The sequence below is a fragment of the Sitophilus oryzae genome, unplaced genomic scaffold, assembly GCF_002938485.1.
Source record: "Sitophilus oryzae breed Bouriz unplaced genomic scaffold, Soryzae_2.0 scaffold_1494_pilon_pilon, whole genome shotgun sequence".
In the NCBI taxonomy this organism is placed as follows: Eukaryota; Metazoa; Arthropoda; class Insecta; order Coleoptera; family Curculionidae; genus Sitophilus; species Sitophilus oryzae.
Genome location: NW_022146163.1, coordinates 4,342,526 through 4,357,750, shown reverse-complemented (window position 1 = coordinate 4,357,750; position 15,225 = coordinate 4,342,526). Strand labels below are relative to the sequence as shown.

At 33.1% G+C, this 15,225-nt stretch overlaps 1 protein-coding gene across 3 annotated transcripts in view; it reads left to right on the top strand.

Annotated features, from left to right (window-relative positions):
- LOC115877525 (nuclear receptor coactivator 7) overlaps positions 1-15,225 on the top strand; it is a 311,115-nt gene that overhangs the window by 36,873 nt on the left and 259,017 nt on the right. The window contains exon 1 of one of the 3 annotated variants that reach the window (XM_030893748.1): positions 7,983-8,083. The exons of the other annotated variants lie outside the window; for them this stretch is intronic. Within the exon in view, the coding sequence (XP_030749608.1) occupies positions 7,998-8,083 (86 nt within the window). The 5' untranslated portion in view covers positions 7,983-7,997. Of the gene's footprint in view, positions 1-7,982; positions 8,084-15,225 lie in introns of those variants that run through there. 3 annotated transcript variants of the gene reach the window in all.

Here is a 15,225-nt window from a genome sequence, read left to right as displayed (position 1 = left end):
AAAAACTAAATACTCTGAACAATGCAATGTGCATCTACCGCGGCATCCTTCAGGCACGAAATCTACGTTATCGAAAGATGCGTTCAACTTATCTTAGATAGGAACTATCTTATCTGATAGTCAGATAAGATAGTTAGATAGCAGCCTTGAGAGCCTCCAACTCAGTAACCATCAACTGAAGTTGGTTAAAGAGTGCTTAGAGAAGCTCAACAAATTAAGCAAATAAAATAAGTCCTCCTACTCTGGATACCAGCCGATCAAGGGGTAGAAGGCAATGAAAAAGTAAACGATCTATCTAGGAAAAGAGCGAACACTCCAGTAACTGGAGCAGAACCGTTCTGCTTGCCAAGTGGAAACCAACTTAAAGCAGAACTCAAGAACATGGAAGGATTCGATTTACGACTCCATCCTTAATCGGGAATGGGAATTCTCGAACGGTCTATAAGAGACTTGAAGAAATTTTAATTTAAGTAAGAACTATCTTTGGATTGTCACGGGGTTTTTAAGAGGACACTGTCTCCTCAGTGAATACCTCAGTGGATTGAAGCTAAGGAACAACGGCGAATGCAAATTCTGTGAGGAAAATGGGGAAACACCAGAACAATTCATCACTGAGAGCGCCGAGACGACAACCATTCGTGCCATAAACTTTGGTACGACGGATATCGGAGATGGGGAACTAATTTTTGCAAAACCGTCTTAGATACTGGTTTTTGTCAAAGCTCTGATACTATATGATGAGTTATAACTTAAGAAAGGGGAACACAATAGATCTATAAGGTCGCGGTGATTAACTTCTCCTTCCCATACAATCTACAATCTAATGGTTTGATTCTGAGTGTTAAATTTTGAAGAATCTCTAGATCTGCTTAAAAGCGTTTCATTTGTCGTTTAATTAGTAATTTATTATCTTTATTCCTGTTTGATACAACGCAACGGTCCGTTACGAGGTGATTAGCGACAAATTAAGAGCACTGGACGTAAGGTATTAAAGCAGATATCGACTCACTCGTTATCTCAATTCCAGTCCAGTTAAAGGTCGTTCGGGATTAATAGATAGCTAATTGGCAATTAACTAAAGCCAATCCGGTTGGCGCGTTTTTATTTGCCGCTTTTTCGATCCGCTTTAGAAGCACAAAGCCTGGCGCAAAATTTGAGATTTCTGAAAACAGATTCCTAACTAGAATGTTACATCTTTTATCCGGATTTTCCGTACAAAGCTTCATTCAGAACCTCGTAATTAGTGGTTTCAATTACACTTTATACTTTTTAGTTTACGATTATTCACAATATTTAAAAAACACAATTAAAATTAATAGAATATCTTAGCAACAGCTTGCGTCAGTCAGTTGTATCCATAGAGAAAGCCTAATATTTAGCTTATAAAACAATCAACTTTTGATTTCTAACTACAATTTCTCTTGACGGAAGATAATCAAAGGCCATTATGACATTTCTCGCAAATTTTGAAGTATAATTAGTGGAAAAATAAATAGTTTAAAAATTTCATTCAGAACCTCGCAATTAGTGGAATAAATTAATGGTTTTAATTACACTTTATACTTTTTAATTTAACCCCTTTTAATTTTTAATTCACTTGACTAGTGTTTTTTTGACACAGTTCACTTGAACTTGTGTCTTATTTTGATTTTAAATTCAGAAAATTCACGTTAAAAAAGTAGAAACTTTGAGGAGAATCTGAATTTTTCATTTTCATGTTATAAGACGTCTCGCATTACTCCATAAATATGCGGATCTAGCAAATTAAAATAAAATGTTTCAGGAATAACTAACATTCTGCAGTTTATTTTCTAAAATTAAACATTCCTTTGTTAGAGAAACAACTTTTCAGAACGTTATGTAAATAATTTTCTGTTTACTTTAATTAAAATACGGGTGCTCTTGGAGAAATACCGCATAATAATGAAGTAGATGGAAGTACGAGATATTTTTTATACTATAGAAACTTTGTTATCTCTCTAAAGAAGTCTCTCTAAAGATATTTATTTATCAACTGGAACAGAAAACTAAAAAATAAAATAGCTATTTATGTAACAAGATGCGAAATGAATGTATTTTAATTTAAGCATGGGACGCAAAATTGTCCAACGAGGTTAAAGCCGAGTTGGACAATGCGTCGACGTTATCTATTAATGCTATCCACGTTAGTGCCCGAGAAGTTTAAAAACTTATACGACACCACCTACAACAACTTTGAAACCTGGGTCAAAGCAAAACATGTTGAGAATTTCACAGAAAAGGTATTGCTACCCTATTTCCTGAAGTTATCCACTACCTTAAAGCCGTCAACTCTGTGGAGTAAATATTCGATCCTCTCTCCGCACCATGATTTACCTGAACAGAAACGTAGATATTAGCAAATTCACAAACCTTATTGCATTTTTAAAAAGAAAAGCTTCCGGATATCAGGCAAAGAAATCCAAAGTATTTACAAAACTGGAAATAGAACGCTTTATGAAAGAAGCCGACGACAAAGAATTCCTGTTAGCTAAAGTTGTCTTAATCGTTGGAGTATTTGGAGCATGTATGAGGGAAGAAATCACGTTTTTGGTAGTAGATGCCATTAAAGATTTCAGTCATTTATTAGTGTGAAGATTCCGAATACAACAACTCATTTTCCAAGAGTGTTTACGATTACTGAGGGACCAATAGATAGTATCAATTTCTTACATGTATTTCGTAAGTAATACGCAAAACTTCGACCACTCAATGTGACACATCAGCGATTTTTCTTGACGTATCGAAAAAATCAATGTTTTACCCTGCCAGTTGGAATCAATACAATTGAAGGTATGCCAAAAAAGATCTCCAACGCCATTGAATACACTTGGCCCGTATTCTGTAACTTTGAAAACGCTAAGCGCTTTTAGACGCTCAACGTATATGACATTAATTTTCGCTGAGCGCGCACTTAATTAATGATTTCGGTATTCTCGTCTGACGCGCTTAGCGTTTTTACTGATTGTGCTGAGCGCTTTGAAAACGATTGCCTTAAAGGATAGTTTTGCTTGTCGAACTGTCAGTGAAAATCGAAAAAATTGTGATTTTGTACGCTATCTTGCTCTTTAATGAAAATTACTACTTCTTCTATAAATTCCTCTATAAGTAATTGATAATTTACAACTTGGCAGCTATAAATATTGTTAAAAACATGGAAAATGCTGAGAAGCGTCTTCAACACTTCCGTCGTATAATAAGAATAATGACATATCCATAGAAAAATAGCTTGACATAACTCCACAATAGGTTATGAAATTCACGTAACATTGACATTTTTCATTGTTACATCCGTCAGTTATCAACTTGACTATTACCTACATTAGAAATTGTAATGTTGCCAACATGTGCTCAACGCGTATCCTGAATACGATTCGCATGGCAACGAGAATACCAAAATCGACTGCCTTGCGTTTCGCCGATCGAATACTTGCGCTCACCGCTTTGAAAGCGTAAAGTTTTTATGTCAAAGTTACAGAATTCGGGCCCTGGTCATTGTTTCCGGCGCAGGTCTGCAACAATGCTGGCAGATTCAGGGGCGGACATAACAGCAAAGAATATCTTAATACCCTAGAAGTCTCGTCTGGCATCAAAATCTGACCTGTCGATGGGGCCTCGCTTTGGCGAGCGAGGCCCCAACTTCGTGGAGCCTCGCTATTTTGCTCGGAATTGAACGAATAGACGCGCGACGTTGCCTTGTTTTGTGTGTACTTTCTTGAATAGTTTTAAATTTTATCTATTGCTATAATCAGTCTTTCCGTTCTCCGCACTCCGCCAGTTTACATATAATATTATCTTATATAATTCCCGTGTTACAGTTTTGGTTACCGTACTCCTCCGAAACGGCTTAACCGATTTTGATGAAATTTTATATGTATATTCAGTAGGTCTGAGAATAGGTAGTTATATATTTTTATACCCTTAAATGATAGGGTAGTCCACCCCCATTTTTTTATTTTGTGAAAAAACAATATTTTAATTTTTTTTTATTTGGCATTAAAAAATACAAACAACACTAAATTTTCACCGTTCTACTTTCATCCCCTATTTTTTAATAGGGGTTGTTTTTTTAATTTTTTGTTACCATCTCCGAAACGGCTTAACCGATTTTGATAAAATTTTATATGTATATTCAGTACGTCTAAGAATAAGTTGTTATCTATTTTTATACCCTTAACTGATAAGGGTAGCCGAGAGGGTAACCCACCCTCATTTTTTTTTAGTTTTTGAAAAGAAAAAAATGTTTTTTATTTTTTTATTTGGCATTAAGAAATACAAACAACCCTAAATTTTCACCGTTCTGCTATCATCCCCTATTTTTAATAGGGGTTGTTTTTTATTTTTTTTTGTTGCCATCTCCGAAACGGCTTAGCCGATTTTGATGAAATTTTATAAGTATATTGAGTAGGTCTGAAAACAGGTTGTTATATATTTTTTATACCCTTAAGTGATAAGGGTAGCCCACCCCCATTTTTTTTTATTTTAAAAAAAAATATTTTTATTTTTTTTTTTGGCATTAAAAAATACAAACAACCCTAAGTTTTCACCGTTCTACCATCATCCCCTATTTTTTAATAGGGGATGTTTTTTTTTTAATTTTTTGTTACCATCTCCGAAACGGCTTGATCGATTTTGATGAAATTTTATATGTATATTCAGTAGGTCTGAGAGTACGTTGTTATATGTTTTTATACCCTTAAGTGATAAGGGTAGCCCACCCCATTTTTTTTATTTTTGAAAAAAAATTTTAATTTTTTTTATTTGTCATTAAAAAATACAAACAACCCTAAATTTTCACCGTTCTACCATCATCCCCTATTTTTTAACAGGGGTTGTTTTTTAAGATTTTTTTGTTACCATCTCCGAAACGGCTAGACCGATTTTGATAAAATTTTATATGTATATTCAGTAGGTCTGGTTTGGTTTGGTTTGGTCACAACCTATTCCTAGGTTGTTATCTATTTTTTATACCCCTAAGTGATAAGAGTGGCCCACCCCAACTTTATTTTTTATTTTTTAGACAAATTTTTATTTTAATTGTTTTATAGGGAGTGCTTATTTTTAGGGGGTGCATGTCCAAAATTTTCTTCTGGGTACACACTTTCATCACTTAAGGGACCTCTGTACAAAATTGCATACCCTAGTCCTAGAACGGATTTTACATAAAAATTATACAAATTTTTACCCTTAGTTTTACCCCCTTAAGGAATGAATTCCAAAATCGCTCTAATTATTCAATTACGCTACATAATAAACCTCTGTGCAAATCATCATATATAATCATCATCATATTCCTTGAACAGAATTTATTGTTCCCGAACGTTCAACCCTTCATTTCACACCCTTTAAAGGGCGAATTTCCAAAATTGCTTCTTAGTGCTAAATTACGTTACATAAGGAACGTCTGCAAAATTCATACTTCTACAACCGATTTTAACAAATTTTTGTACAAATTTTCATCCCTTATTTTTTAGGGGATGCATGCCTAAAATTCGCTTCTAGGTACTCACTTTCATCATTTAAGGGACCTCTGAACAGAATTTCATACCCCTAGTCCTAGAACGGATTTTACATAAAAAATTATACAAATTTTCACCCCTAGTTTTACCCCCTTAAGGAATGAATTCCAAAAATCACTCTAATTATTCAATTACGCTACATAAGGAACCTCTGTGCAAATTCTCATATTCCTTGAACAGAATTTATTGTTCCAGAACGTTCAACCCCTCATTTCACACCCTTAGAGGGCGAATTTCCAAAAATTGCTTCTTGGTGCTAAATTACGTTACATAAGGAACGTCTGCAAAATTCATACTTCTAAAACCGATTTTAAAAAAATTTGGTACAAATTTTCATCCCTTATTTTTTAGGGGATGCATGCCTAAAATTCGCTTCTAGGTACTCACTTTCATCATTTAAGGGACCTCTGAACAGAATTTCATACTCCTAGTCCTAGAACGGATTTTACATAAAAAAATTATACAAATTTTCACCCCTAGTTTTACCCCCTTAAGGAATGAATTCCAATAATCACTCTAATTATTCAATTACGCTACATAAGGAACCTCTGTGCAAATTCTCATATTCCTTGAACAGAATTTATTGTTCCAGAACGTTCAACCCCTCATTTCACACCCTTAGAGGGCGAATTTCCAAAAATTGCTTCTTAATGCTAAATTACGTTACATAAGGAACGTCTGCAAAATTCATACTTCTAAAACCGATTTTAACCTTTTGTACAAATTTTCATCCCTTATTTCTAAGGGATGAATGTCAAAAATTAGCTTCTAGGTACTAACTTTCGTCACTTAAGGAAACTCTGTACAAAATTTCATACTCCTAGAACTAACACTTTTTGTACAAAATTTCACCCCCCAGTTTCACTACCCTTAGGCTATACATTTCCAAAAATCGCTTATCAATGTTCAAATGCGCCACATCTGTGCAAAAGTTCATACTCCTAGTAGGTAGATTTTTTTTTGTATAATTATATCCCTTTATCTAATTACACCCCCTTATGGGTCGAATTTTAAAAAATTACTTAGTAGTGCTCATCTTAGAGAACGAATTAATATTCTCCGTATTTACTCCAGTTTCCTAATACTAGCTCAGATAACACATAATCATACTTGTTAATTTTTTATTGGAATAGAAGTAATTTTTATTAGAAGGTACAAAAAAATTAAAAATCTAAAATTTTATTTTCATAGCTACGTTTTTTTTTCATAGCCTTAGGATGCCTCATGTACTATCGAATATACGAAATATATAATCAATACATATTTCTTTAAATATCGAGAAATAAAATATGTTTGGCAACACCGTACGAAATATCGCCGCGCGTAGTCCTCAAAATTTAAAATATTAGCATTTTCAGGCTTCGATTATGTTCAAAAGCGCCACCGTATGACAAATCACTAAAGCTTCCACACGAGAGTTCTTAAAACTATAATATTCTTTGATAACAGTTTTAAAGCGACATGGAGGTTGGCGATCAAGCTCGGTTGCTGAAGGTTACATTGAAAATTCAATTGAACAGAAAACCGAAATAGCAAAAATAATCATGGGACAGAAAGATACGCCAAATAAGAAATTAAAAGCAGTTCACGTAGAAGCAGAAGCTACCACCATTACCAGTACAAGAAATTTACTTATTCCGACTCCTATAACTTGCATTTCTCTTAGAGACGAAAAGTTGGATGCCTCTTGTATTCACTTTAATAATTTAAATAATTGGACCTTTAAGATTTATAATAAATAAATATATTCATTATTTCTAACGTTTTATTTTTTCTTTTAGGCACTAGTGCCTAAACAAGTGTTACTTTTAGATACTAGTGCCTAAAAGAATGTCATTTCGAATCTCAAATAAATATCAAAAACTGTCAATTTCGAAACGCTTTCACAAAAAGTATTTTTTTGGTTCTGGGTGGATAAAACTTGCCAAATTGAAAAAAAATCTTTGATAATAATAGATTTGTATTTGATAATTTTCAAATGCCACTTTGACTTCAATTTTTTTGTTAATATATGAAAGTTTTGAAAAAAAAATCATAATTATGCGAATTAATTTTCTGAAATAAACTACTCATAAAGGATGTTAGTGACGTTTTAATTTTCAAACATATGGTACTTACTCAGTTATTGTGATTTCAATTTGCAATCGTTTTACTAAATGACTGTTAAAATTCGTACCTGGCTAATTAAAAATCAATTTTGCTTGCTAAGTAATAGCAATATAATAAGTGTAAATAAATAACAATGGAATTATCGTATTTTAACTGACGATTTCGTTTCAGTTCGTACCTGCCCTCACTTGCTTCCAATATGAAGATTGATGAGAAAAATTATTCTAGATGCTTGTATTTTTTGACTTGCACTAGAAATTGTTTAGGATAATTCTAGTGACAATAAATCTGTAAAGTGAAGTGTAATAATTTTTTTAAACAGTGGGAAGGCATAAGAGTTGAAGACAAACAATGAAATGTTTAGTTTGTTCTATATTTTCGGTTAGTTTATCGTTTTTGTACGAGTATTTTTCCGCATTGGAGTATGTATTTTGTAGGTAAGTGTATTTTTGCATTGTATATACAGCGTGTTCACGTATTTTATAACAAACAGCTATCTTCTTAAATAAAGATAAAACACTAAGGGTTGTACAAACTCTGAAAAACCCTGAACTCAGAAATTCTATTTAGGTATACTACATGATGATGCATCATTTTCCGTTTATTGCTAATTTCCTAATATCCTGGTCCCATCGCAGGTTCAGTCTTTCTCTAGGTCTCTTAATTCTTCGTGGATACCGTGCTGTATTTTTTTACCCCGTTCCTCTTGCCAGGTGTCCTGCCCATTGCCATTTTAGGCATTTGACTCTGTGGATGACATCTATTACTGGTCTTTTGTCGTATCCACTCTATTCTTTTACGGTCTCCCTTGCTTATTCCCAGCATATTTCGTTCTATTGAGCGTTGTACGACCTGCAGTCTCCTTATGATGTCCAGGTTTCGCATACATATGTCATCAATGGTAGTACACCATGGTCGAATGTTTTCTTCTTTAGATAGAGTGCCATTCTAAATTTGAATATGATTGAATTTCTTCCTTAGTAGTCCATGCTAAATCTAGAATTATTTTGTTGATTTCTGGTTGTAGAGATCCCGAGCTGGTGTATTAGTTGTCCCTAATATATTCTTCTTCTACTTTTAGTATTTAGTGTTATTTATTAGAATGTCTTTTCTGTCCACTAGTTCGTTGTATTTTACTTTTTGCTAAATTCATTTTGAGACCCACTTTGTTGCTGGCTGTAATTTGTTAATTTTGTGATTGTAGTTCTTCAGGAATGTTGACAATTAGGACTATCTCATCAGCGAATCTTAAGGTGCGTATTCACTAGTGTTGGGAAAATTCGAATTAAATAATTCGACTAATTCGATAGTAAATTAAAACTAACTAATTCGATTATCTTTTTCGATATAATCGAGATAAAAGTTAGTAGTATTTTATATTATATCTGTGGTAACCTTGTGGTAACCGAATTACAAATGAACATAAAACATAACCTCGTATGGAGAATGTATGTGTATGGTATTAGTATAATTAGTAGTATTCTTTCGTTCCGAACGAACTGAAGATTTTCACTTAAACTGATTTATAAAGGGAATGGACAAAGAAAGGAACGATCCGATATAGAAAAATCCAGAAATCATTGTTATTTCCTATACCACGTAGGAATAAATCAGTTTAAGTGAAAATTTTCATTTCGTTCAGAAAGAAAGAATACTACTATTATTTGTTATTCATTTCCATCTCACCCAAATTTCACCGAACACCTGCCGAACACTAAAATTAATTTTCTTCTTTTATCTAAATAATTATTGATTGCCACTGATAAAATAAAAAGAAATACGAACCGCACGTAAACAATTTATTTTTAGGTTAAATTTATAATTCTACTAAATAATTCGAATTATTAATTCGATTGTGAAATATGAATTATTACTAATTATTCGATGATGAAAATAATTCGATTATTCCCATCACTAGTATTCACTATCCGAACAAACGAACGAACGAACGAGCGAACGAATGGAATTCGGTATATTTGGACAGGGAACCGAATGCATGCGGCCGTTCGTTCGTTCGTTTGCTCGACCATCCGTTTCGAGTCAGTACATCAAAGGAGTTCGAAAACGAATGGGTAGATGTTCGTTCGGTTCTAAAATTCGGTCCCGTCCATACTACTTTATAGATAGGATAGTGAATACGCACCTTTAGATGGTTAAGATATTCTCTATCTATTTTTTTAATTATCCAGAGATTTCGGAAGTTGACGGAAGAGTTTGTTTTACATATCCTTACTCTTTTTCCGGCTTTTTTGTATATATTGGCGAGAGTTATATTTATATCTAAATTTAGATATGACAACATGGAAAATGTCACTAACGCATGACCTAACATTTTCAGGTTGACTACAAATTTGTTTTATCAAATTTTCCTCTATTACGCTTAGAATTGGTTAAAAAAGTAACCGAAAACATCAAAAACCTGAATGTTTATTGAATACCCAACAAAATATGTGCGCGAAAACCTTACAAATTTGAGAAATTTTGAAAAATGCCATTTCGTTACATTTTTGAATTTTTCTGAAAAATGGTAAGTGACCGCCAAAAAAGTTGGACTCGAATTCTGGAACTTCGACATAAAAACGTTACGCTTTCAAAACGATAAGCGAAAGTATCCGATTAGCGGAACGCCAAGCAGTCGATTTTGTTATTCTCGTTGCCGCATGCCGTGCGAATCGTTTTCTGGATACGCGTTGAGCACGTATTGGCAGCATCGCAATTTCTCAGGTATCGAATAATCAAATGTGGATAAAACAATGAAAAGTGTCAATGTTGCGTGAATTTCATAACCTACTGAGTTTATCAACTTATTTTTCTATGGATATGTCATTATTTTTATTATACGAGGGAAATATTGAAGACGTTTCTCAGCATTTTCGATGTTTTGAACAATATTTATAGCTGCCAAGTCGTAAATTATCATATTACTTACTGAGGAATTATAGAAGAAGTAATTTTCACTAAAAGCAAGAGAACGCACAAAATCACAATTTTTTCTATTTTTACTGAAAGTTCAGTCAACACGCTAAGCGCGTCATATGAGAATACCCAAATCGGTAGATAAGTGCGCGCTAAGCGAAAATTTACGATCATATACGCTGAGCGTCTAAAAGCGCTTAGCGTTCTCTAAGTTACAGAATTCGGGCCCAGATTCGTAATCGACGACCTCCAAAATAGGAAACTTAAAAAAACAACTCCTTTTGTTGGGGTTGTTTTTTTAAGTTTTTTGTTACCATCTCCGAAACGGCTTGACCGATTTTGATAAAATTTTATATGTATATTCAGTACGTCTAAGAACAGGTTGTTATCTATTCTTATACCCTTAAGTGATAAGGGTAGCCGAGAGGGTAGCCCCCTCATTTTTTATTTTTGGAAATTTTTTTTATTTGACCTTAAAAAATACAAACAACTCTAAATTTTCACCGTTCTACGATCATCCCCTATTTTTTAATAGGGGTTGTTTTTTTGTTACCATCTCCGAAACGGCTTGGCCGATTTTAATGAAATTTTATTATGTATATTGATTAGGTCTGAAAATAGGTTATTATCTATTTTTTTATACCCTTAAGTGATGAGGGTAGCTCATTCCCATTTTTTTATATTTTGAAAAAAAAAATATTTTTATTTTTTTAATTTGCATTAAAAAATACAAAAAACCCAAAATTTTCACCGTTCTACCATCATCCCCTATTTTTTAATAGGGGTTGTTTTTTTTAATTTTTTGTTATCATCCCCGAAACGGCTTGACCGATTTTGATCGCTAACGTGCGAAACGGGCGTCCAATTATAAAAGTAAATTGTTTTAGTGTATTGTGAAGAATGAGTGTTTTATTTTGCTATCCCAATTACTCATATTAACTCAGCAAGTATTCTTATTTTTCTTTTCTTGAAACATACGATATTCAGAATGCAATGTAATTTTACAAAATTACATTTCATTCAAAATTATATATTACTTCCTATAAAAATCCCAAAATAGCTTGTCATCTTAAATTTATTTTTCAGTATCAATATAATCCTTTCTGATCTTTGAAGATTACAAGAACAAGAACAAATTGTGTCAATATCCGGTGACTAATTAAATTAAGATAACATGTTGGCGTACTGACAAGCAAAATTCGATATTTCGTCGTTTTATCCTACAAAAAAAAACAATATTGTTGGGTTTTGTAATATATTGTCGTTATTTTTTGACAATATTCGTTATAACAAAGAAAATTTCAGCACGAAAAGAATTAATTTTCTTTGAGGCTGGGAAAGGGGACATTTCCATTAATCTTTTATTACTTGACAGTTCTCGTCCATTGTGGTGAATAAAAAGAGCATTAGAAAACAAAAAAAAAAGGTTAATATCGTAGTAAAATAATGTCTGTGATATCTTCGCAGTGACAGTTTCAAATTTATTTTTTTAATATTAACTCATTTTGCTTCAAAACTGCTTGTATTTATTATAGATTTGATATCTTCAACATAATTAGGTCAAAGGAAGGAGATTTGTTATGTATTGCCGTTATTTTTTGGTGGGTTGCCAACAAATCTCTAGAATGATGGAGACATTTACAAGGTTCTAGCCTTGTTTTCCCAAATAGAAAGTGTCTCTTGCGATCCAGAGCCTCGCAGTGACATATTATATGATCTGCAGTTTCAGCAGAGTCTGCAGCAAAGCCAGTTAGGACTTGACAGCGATATGTCCTGTTAAGAGACCTGGGCCCGAATTCTGTAGCTTAAAAAACGTGAAGCACTTTTAGACGCTCAGCGTATATGATGTTAATTTTCGCTTAGCGCACTTAACTACCGATTTGGGTATTCTCATTTGATGCGCTTAGCGTCTTTACCCATTGCGCTAAGCGATTTGAAAACGGCTACTTTAAAGGATCACTTTGCTTGTCAAACTATCGGTAAAAATAGAAAAAAATGTAATTTTGTGCGTTCTTTTGATCTTTAGTAAAAACTATTTCTCCTTATATGAATTCCTCAATAAGTAATTGATAATTTACGACTTGGCAGCTATAAATATTGTTCAAAACATCGAAAATAATGCTGAGAAGCGTATTCAACATTTCTCCATAGATAAATGAAACAAGTTTAGATTGGAAGGACAACGTAAATACTATTTGGCGCTGTTCTTGCATTGAACTCAAAGAGTTGGAGTATTAAACTTATTAAACTGAAGAAAAAGGTGAAGATGTAAAAAATGTCTCCTCTGTGGCGGATACATCTCTTCAAAAAAGTCCTATGGGTATTTCGCTACTTGCACTGTAAGAAAATCTACAATATAAAATAGTTTTTTTTAAACACCGCTGCGTTTATTGTTGCATATGCCAAATGTTGTTAAAAAATATAGCTACGGGGCTACTACGTCGAGGCTACTGTTTATTACGACGTAGAGCAGTATTTCATATACTAGTTTTTTTATTTTATTGTGTAGATGTTCTTACAGTGCAAGTGGCACCCATTATCCATAGGACTTTTTTGAAGAGATGAAGATGTACTGGCAGTGGCACCACAGGAGTTAACAGTGTTGACTGCGTTATACATAGCAACTTCTAAATCGATTCCAAATGCCAAACTTCCGTTAAGTCGTTTACGTCTATATCTACAACAAAAACGTAACTTTAACGAAAACGAATAGTCTGTATCGAGTTCGTGACTTTTTCCAATGCCACCGGATGGAAGCGGACAGAAGCTGTCACAGGCTAGGCTTTGAACTGTTCCACTTTATTCAGCCAAGCGTCAAACGTTTTGCGGTTAAAAACGGTAAAATTGCTTGCGAATACTCAGAGCAATAATGTAGTAATAATATTCCTGTAAATTATTAGAAGATGTCCGGACATTTATTTTTTAAAACAAAAAAATGCCCGAATTGCGATCATTTGCATATGGAAATTTGTGAACGTACCTAGATATTTGCTATTCTCATGCTATGTAATAATTCAGGTTCTGAGCTCCATTGAAGTTTCGTTTTAAAAAACGATCGACACGAGTACTTTGCATACTTGTAAGTTATGTCTAAAAGATTGCGGCAGACGACGCGACGTCCAAAAAAGTACAGAAAATACTATTTACCTATGAATTAAAATGACAGACACGACTGACACTGGCTGGGATCTCGCCATTGGACATTCTACAAGCACATGCTCTTCTGTGCTACAAGTATATGAGAATAGGTGCAGTTGGTGACACGTTGATAAATAAGCGAGAATGGCCAGCTAATAGGAAGGATGATATGTGCCCTTTTGTATCAGACTGTAGGTCTTAGCTGCTATTATTTGGAGACTTGGAGATTTATCTGATTTTTCTAAAAAAAAATCTGTCTGTGTCTAAATTTTCATTTTCAATTTTGAAACACCAACAGTGTGGTTAACCATTTTCAACAAAATTACGCGATAATTAGATTTGTCGCATGCACTGAAAAAATTAATTTGTTAAATTTGTGAAAATTTGGTTATTTTTGTCACAGATTATTGTAGTAAATTTACCATCTGTTCTTTAGTTTTACAACTCGTTTGTAAAATTGTTATATGGCTAATTTGTGGCATGTATGTTACTATGTTATAATATATCTTTATATTCACCAATATTCTTTGTGAATTTATGTAAAGACTGTATCTCATAGTAAATTTACTTATTCACTGTAAATTTATCTTTTAAGGTAAGTGTCCATTTGAGAGTAATTCGTGCGAGTGACTCTCGACAGTCACTCTAAAGAGAGTATCCATTTGAGAGCGATTTTAAGAATTTTTGCTATCGGCTAGATAACTAAAAACTCTTCAAATGCTTACTCTCATACATATCTGTCAGGAGGGTATCCATTTGAGATTAGTTTCCTCATGTTATTTGGTATCAATTTTTGAATTTTTATTAAAGCTGCAATTGTTCGTATATTTTCATTTTTCAGTTTTACTACATGAGCATCCCATTTCAAATTATTTTGTATTTTTAACCCTAAATAGTTGATTGTTGATGTTTCTCGTAGAATATCGTTTTGTAGTTTTATTTGTAAGTTTAATTTTTGTTTAAATATCATATATTCTGTTTTTAGCTCGTTTATGGTTAGGAGATTGTTGTCATGTTTGCACTTTTTGCAGGTCTTTGTTGATGTTTGTTTCAAGGATGTTCTGTAAATCGCCAACTTCTTGTACTATTATTATAGAGTAACAACAAATTAAAACATTTTATTATAGTGAATTTACAATGGTAATTATAAACAACGCGTTATAACAAAGCGTTAGTAAATATTAATAAATTTAATACAACACGTGCTTATAATTATAATATGCATTTATTATAAAGGTTAATAAAAAGCCACAAAACAGAACTTATGTATGTAAGATACTCATTGCCATCTCTTCTTGTCTAGAAGAACCTTACTGGAATTCTGAGCTTAACCAAAATAGGAACAAAATTGCCCATTAGATACAAAATGCATGCAAGAAAAAGGTATCTAATCAAAACAGTCAACTACCAACTTAGAGACTGTGGATGATATAGAGTCCTCTATATGCCAAATTGCCAAATGTTATTTAAAAAAATTATAGCTACTGTTATCAAGATGTGGAGCAGTATTTCAGATATTAGTTTA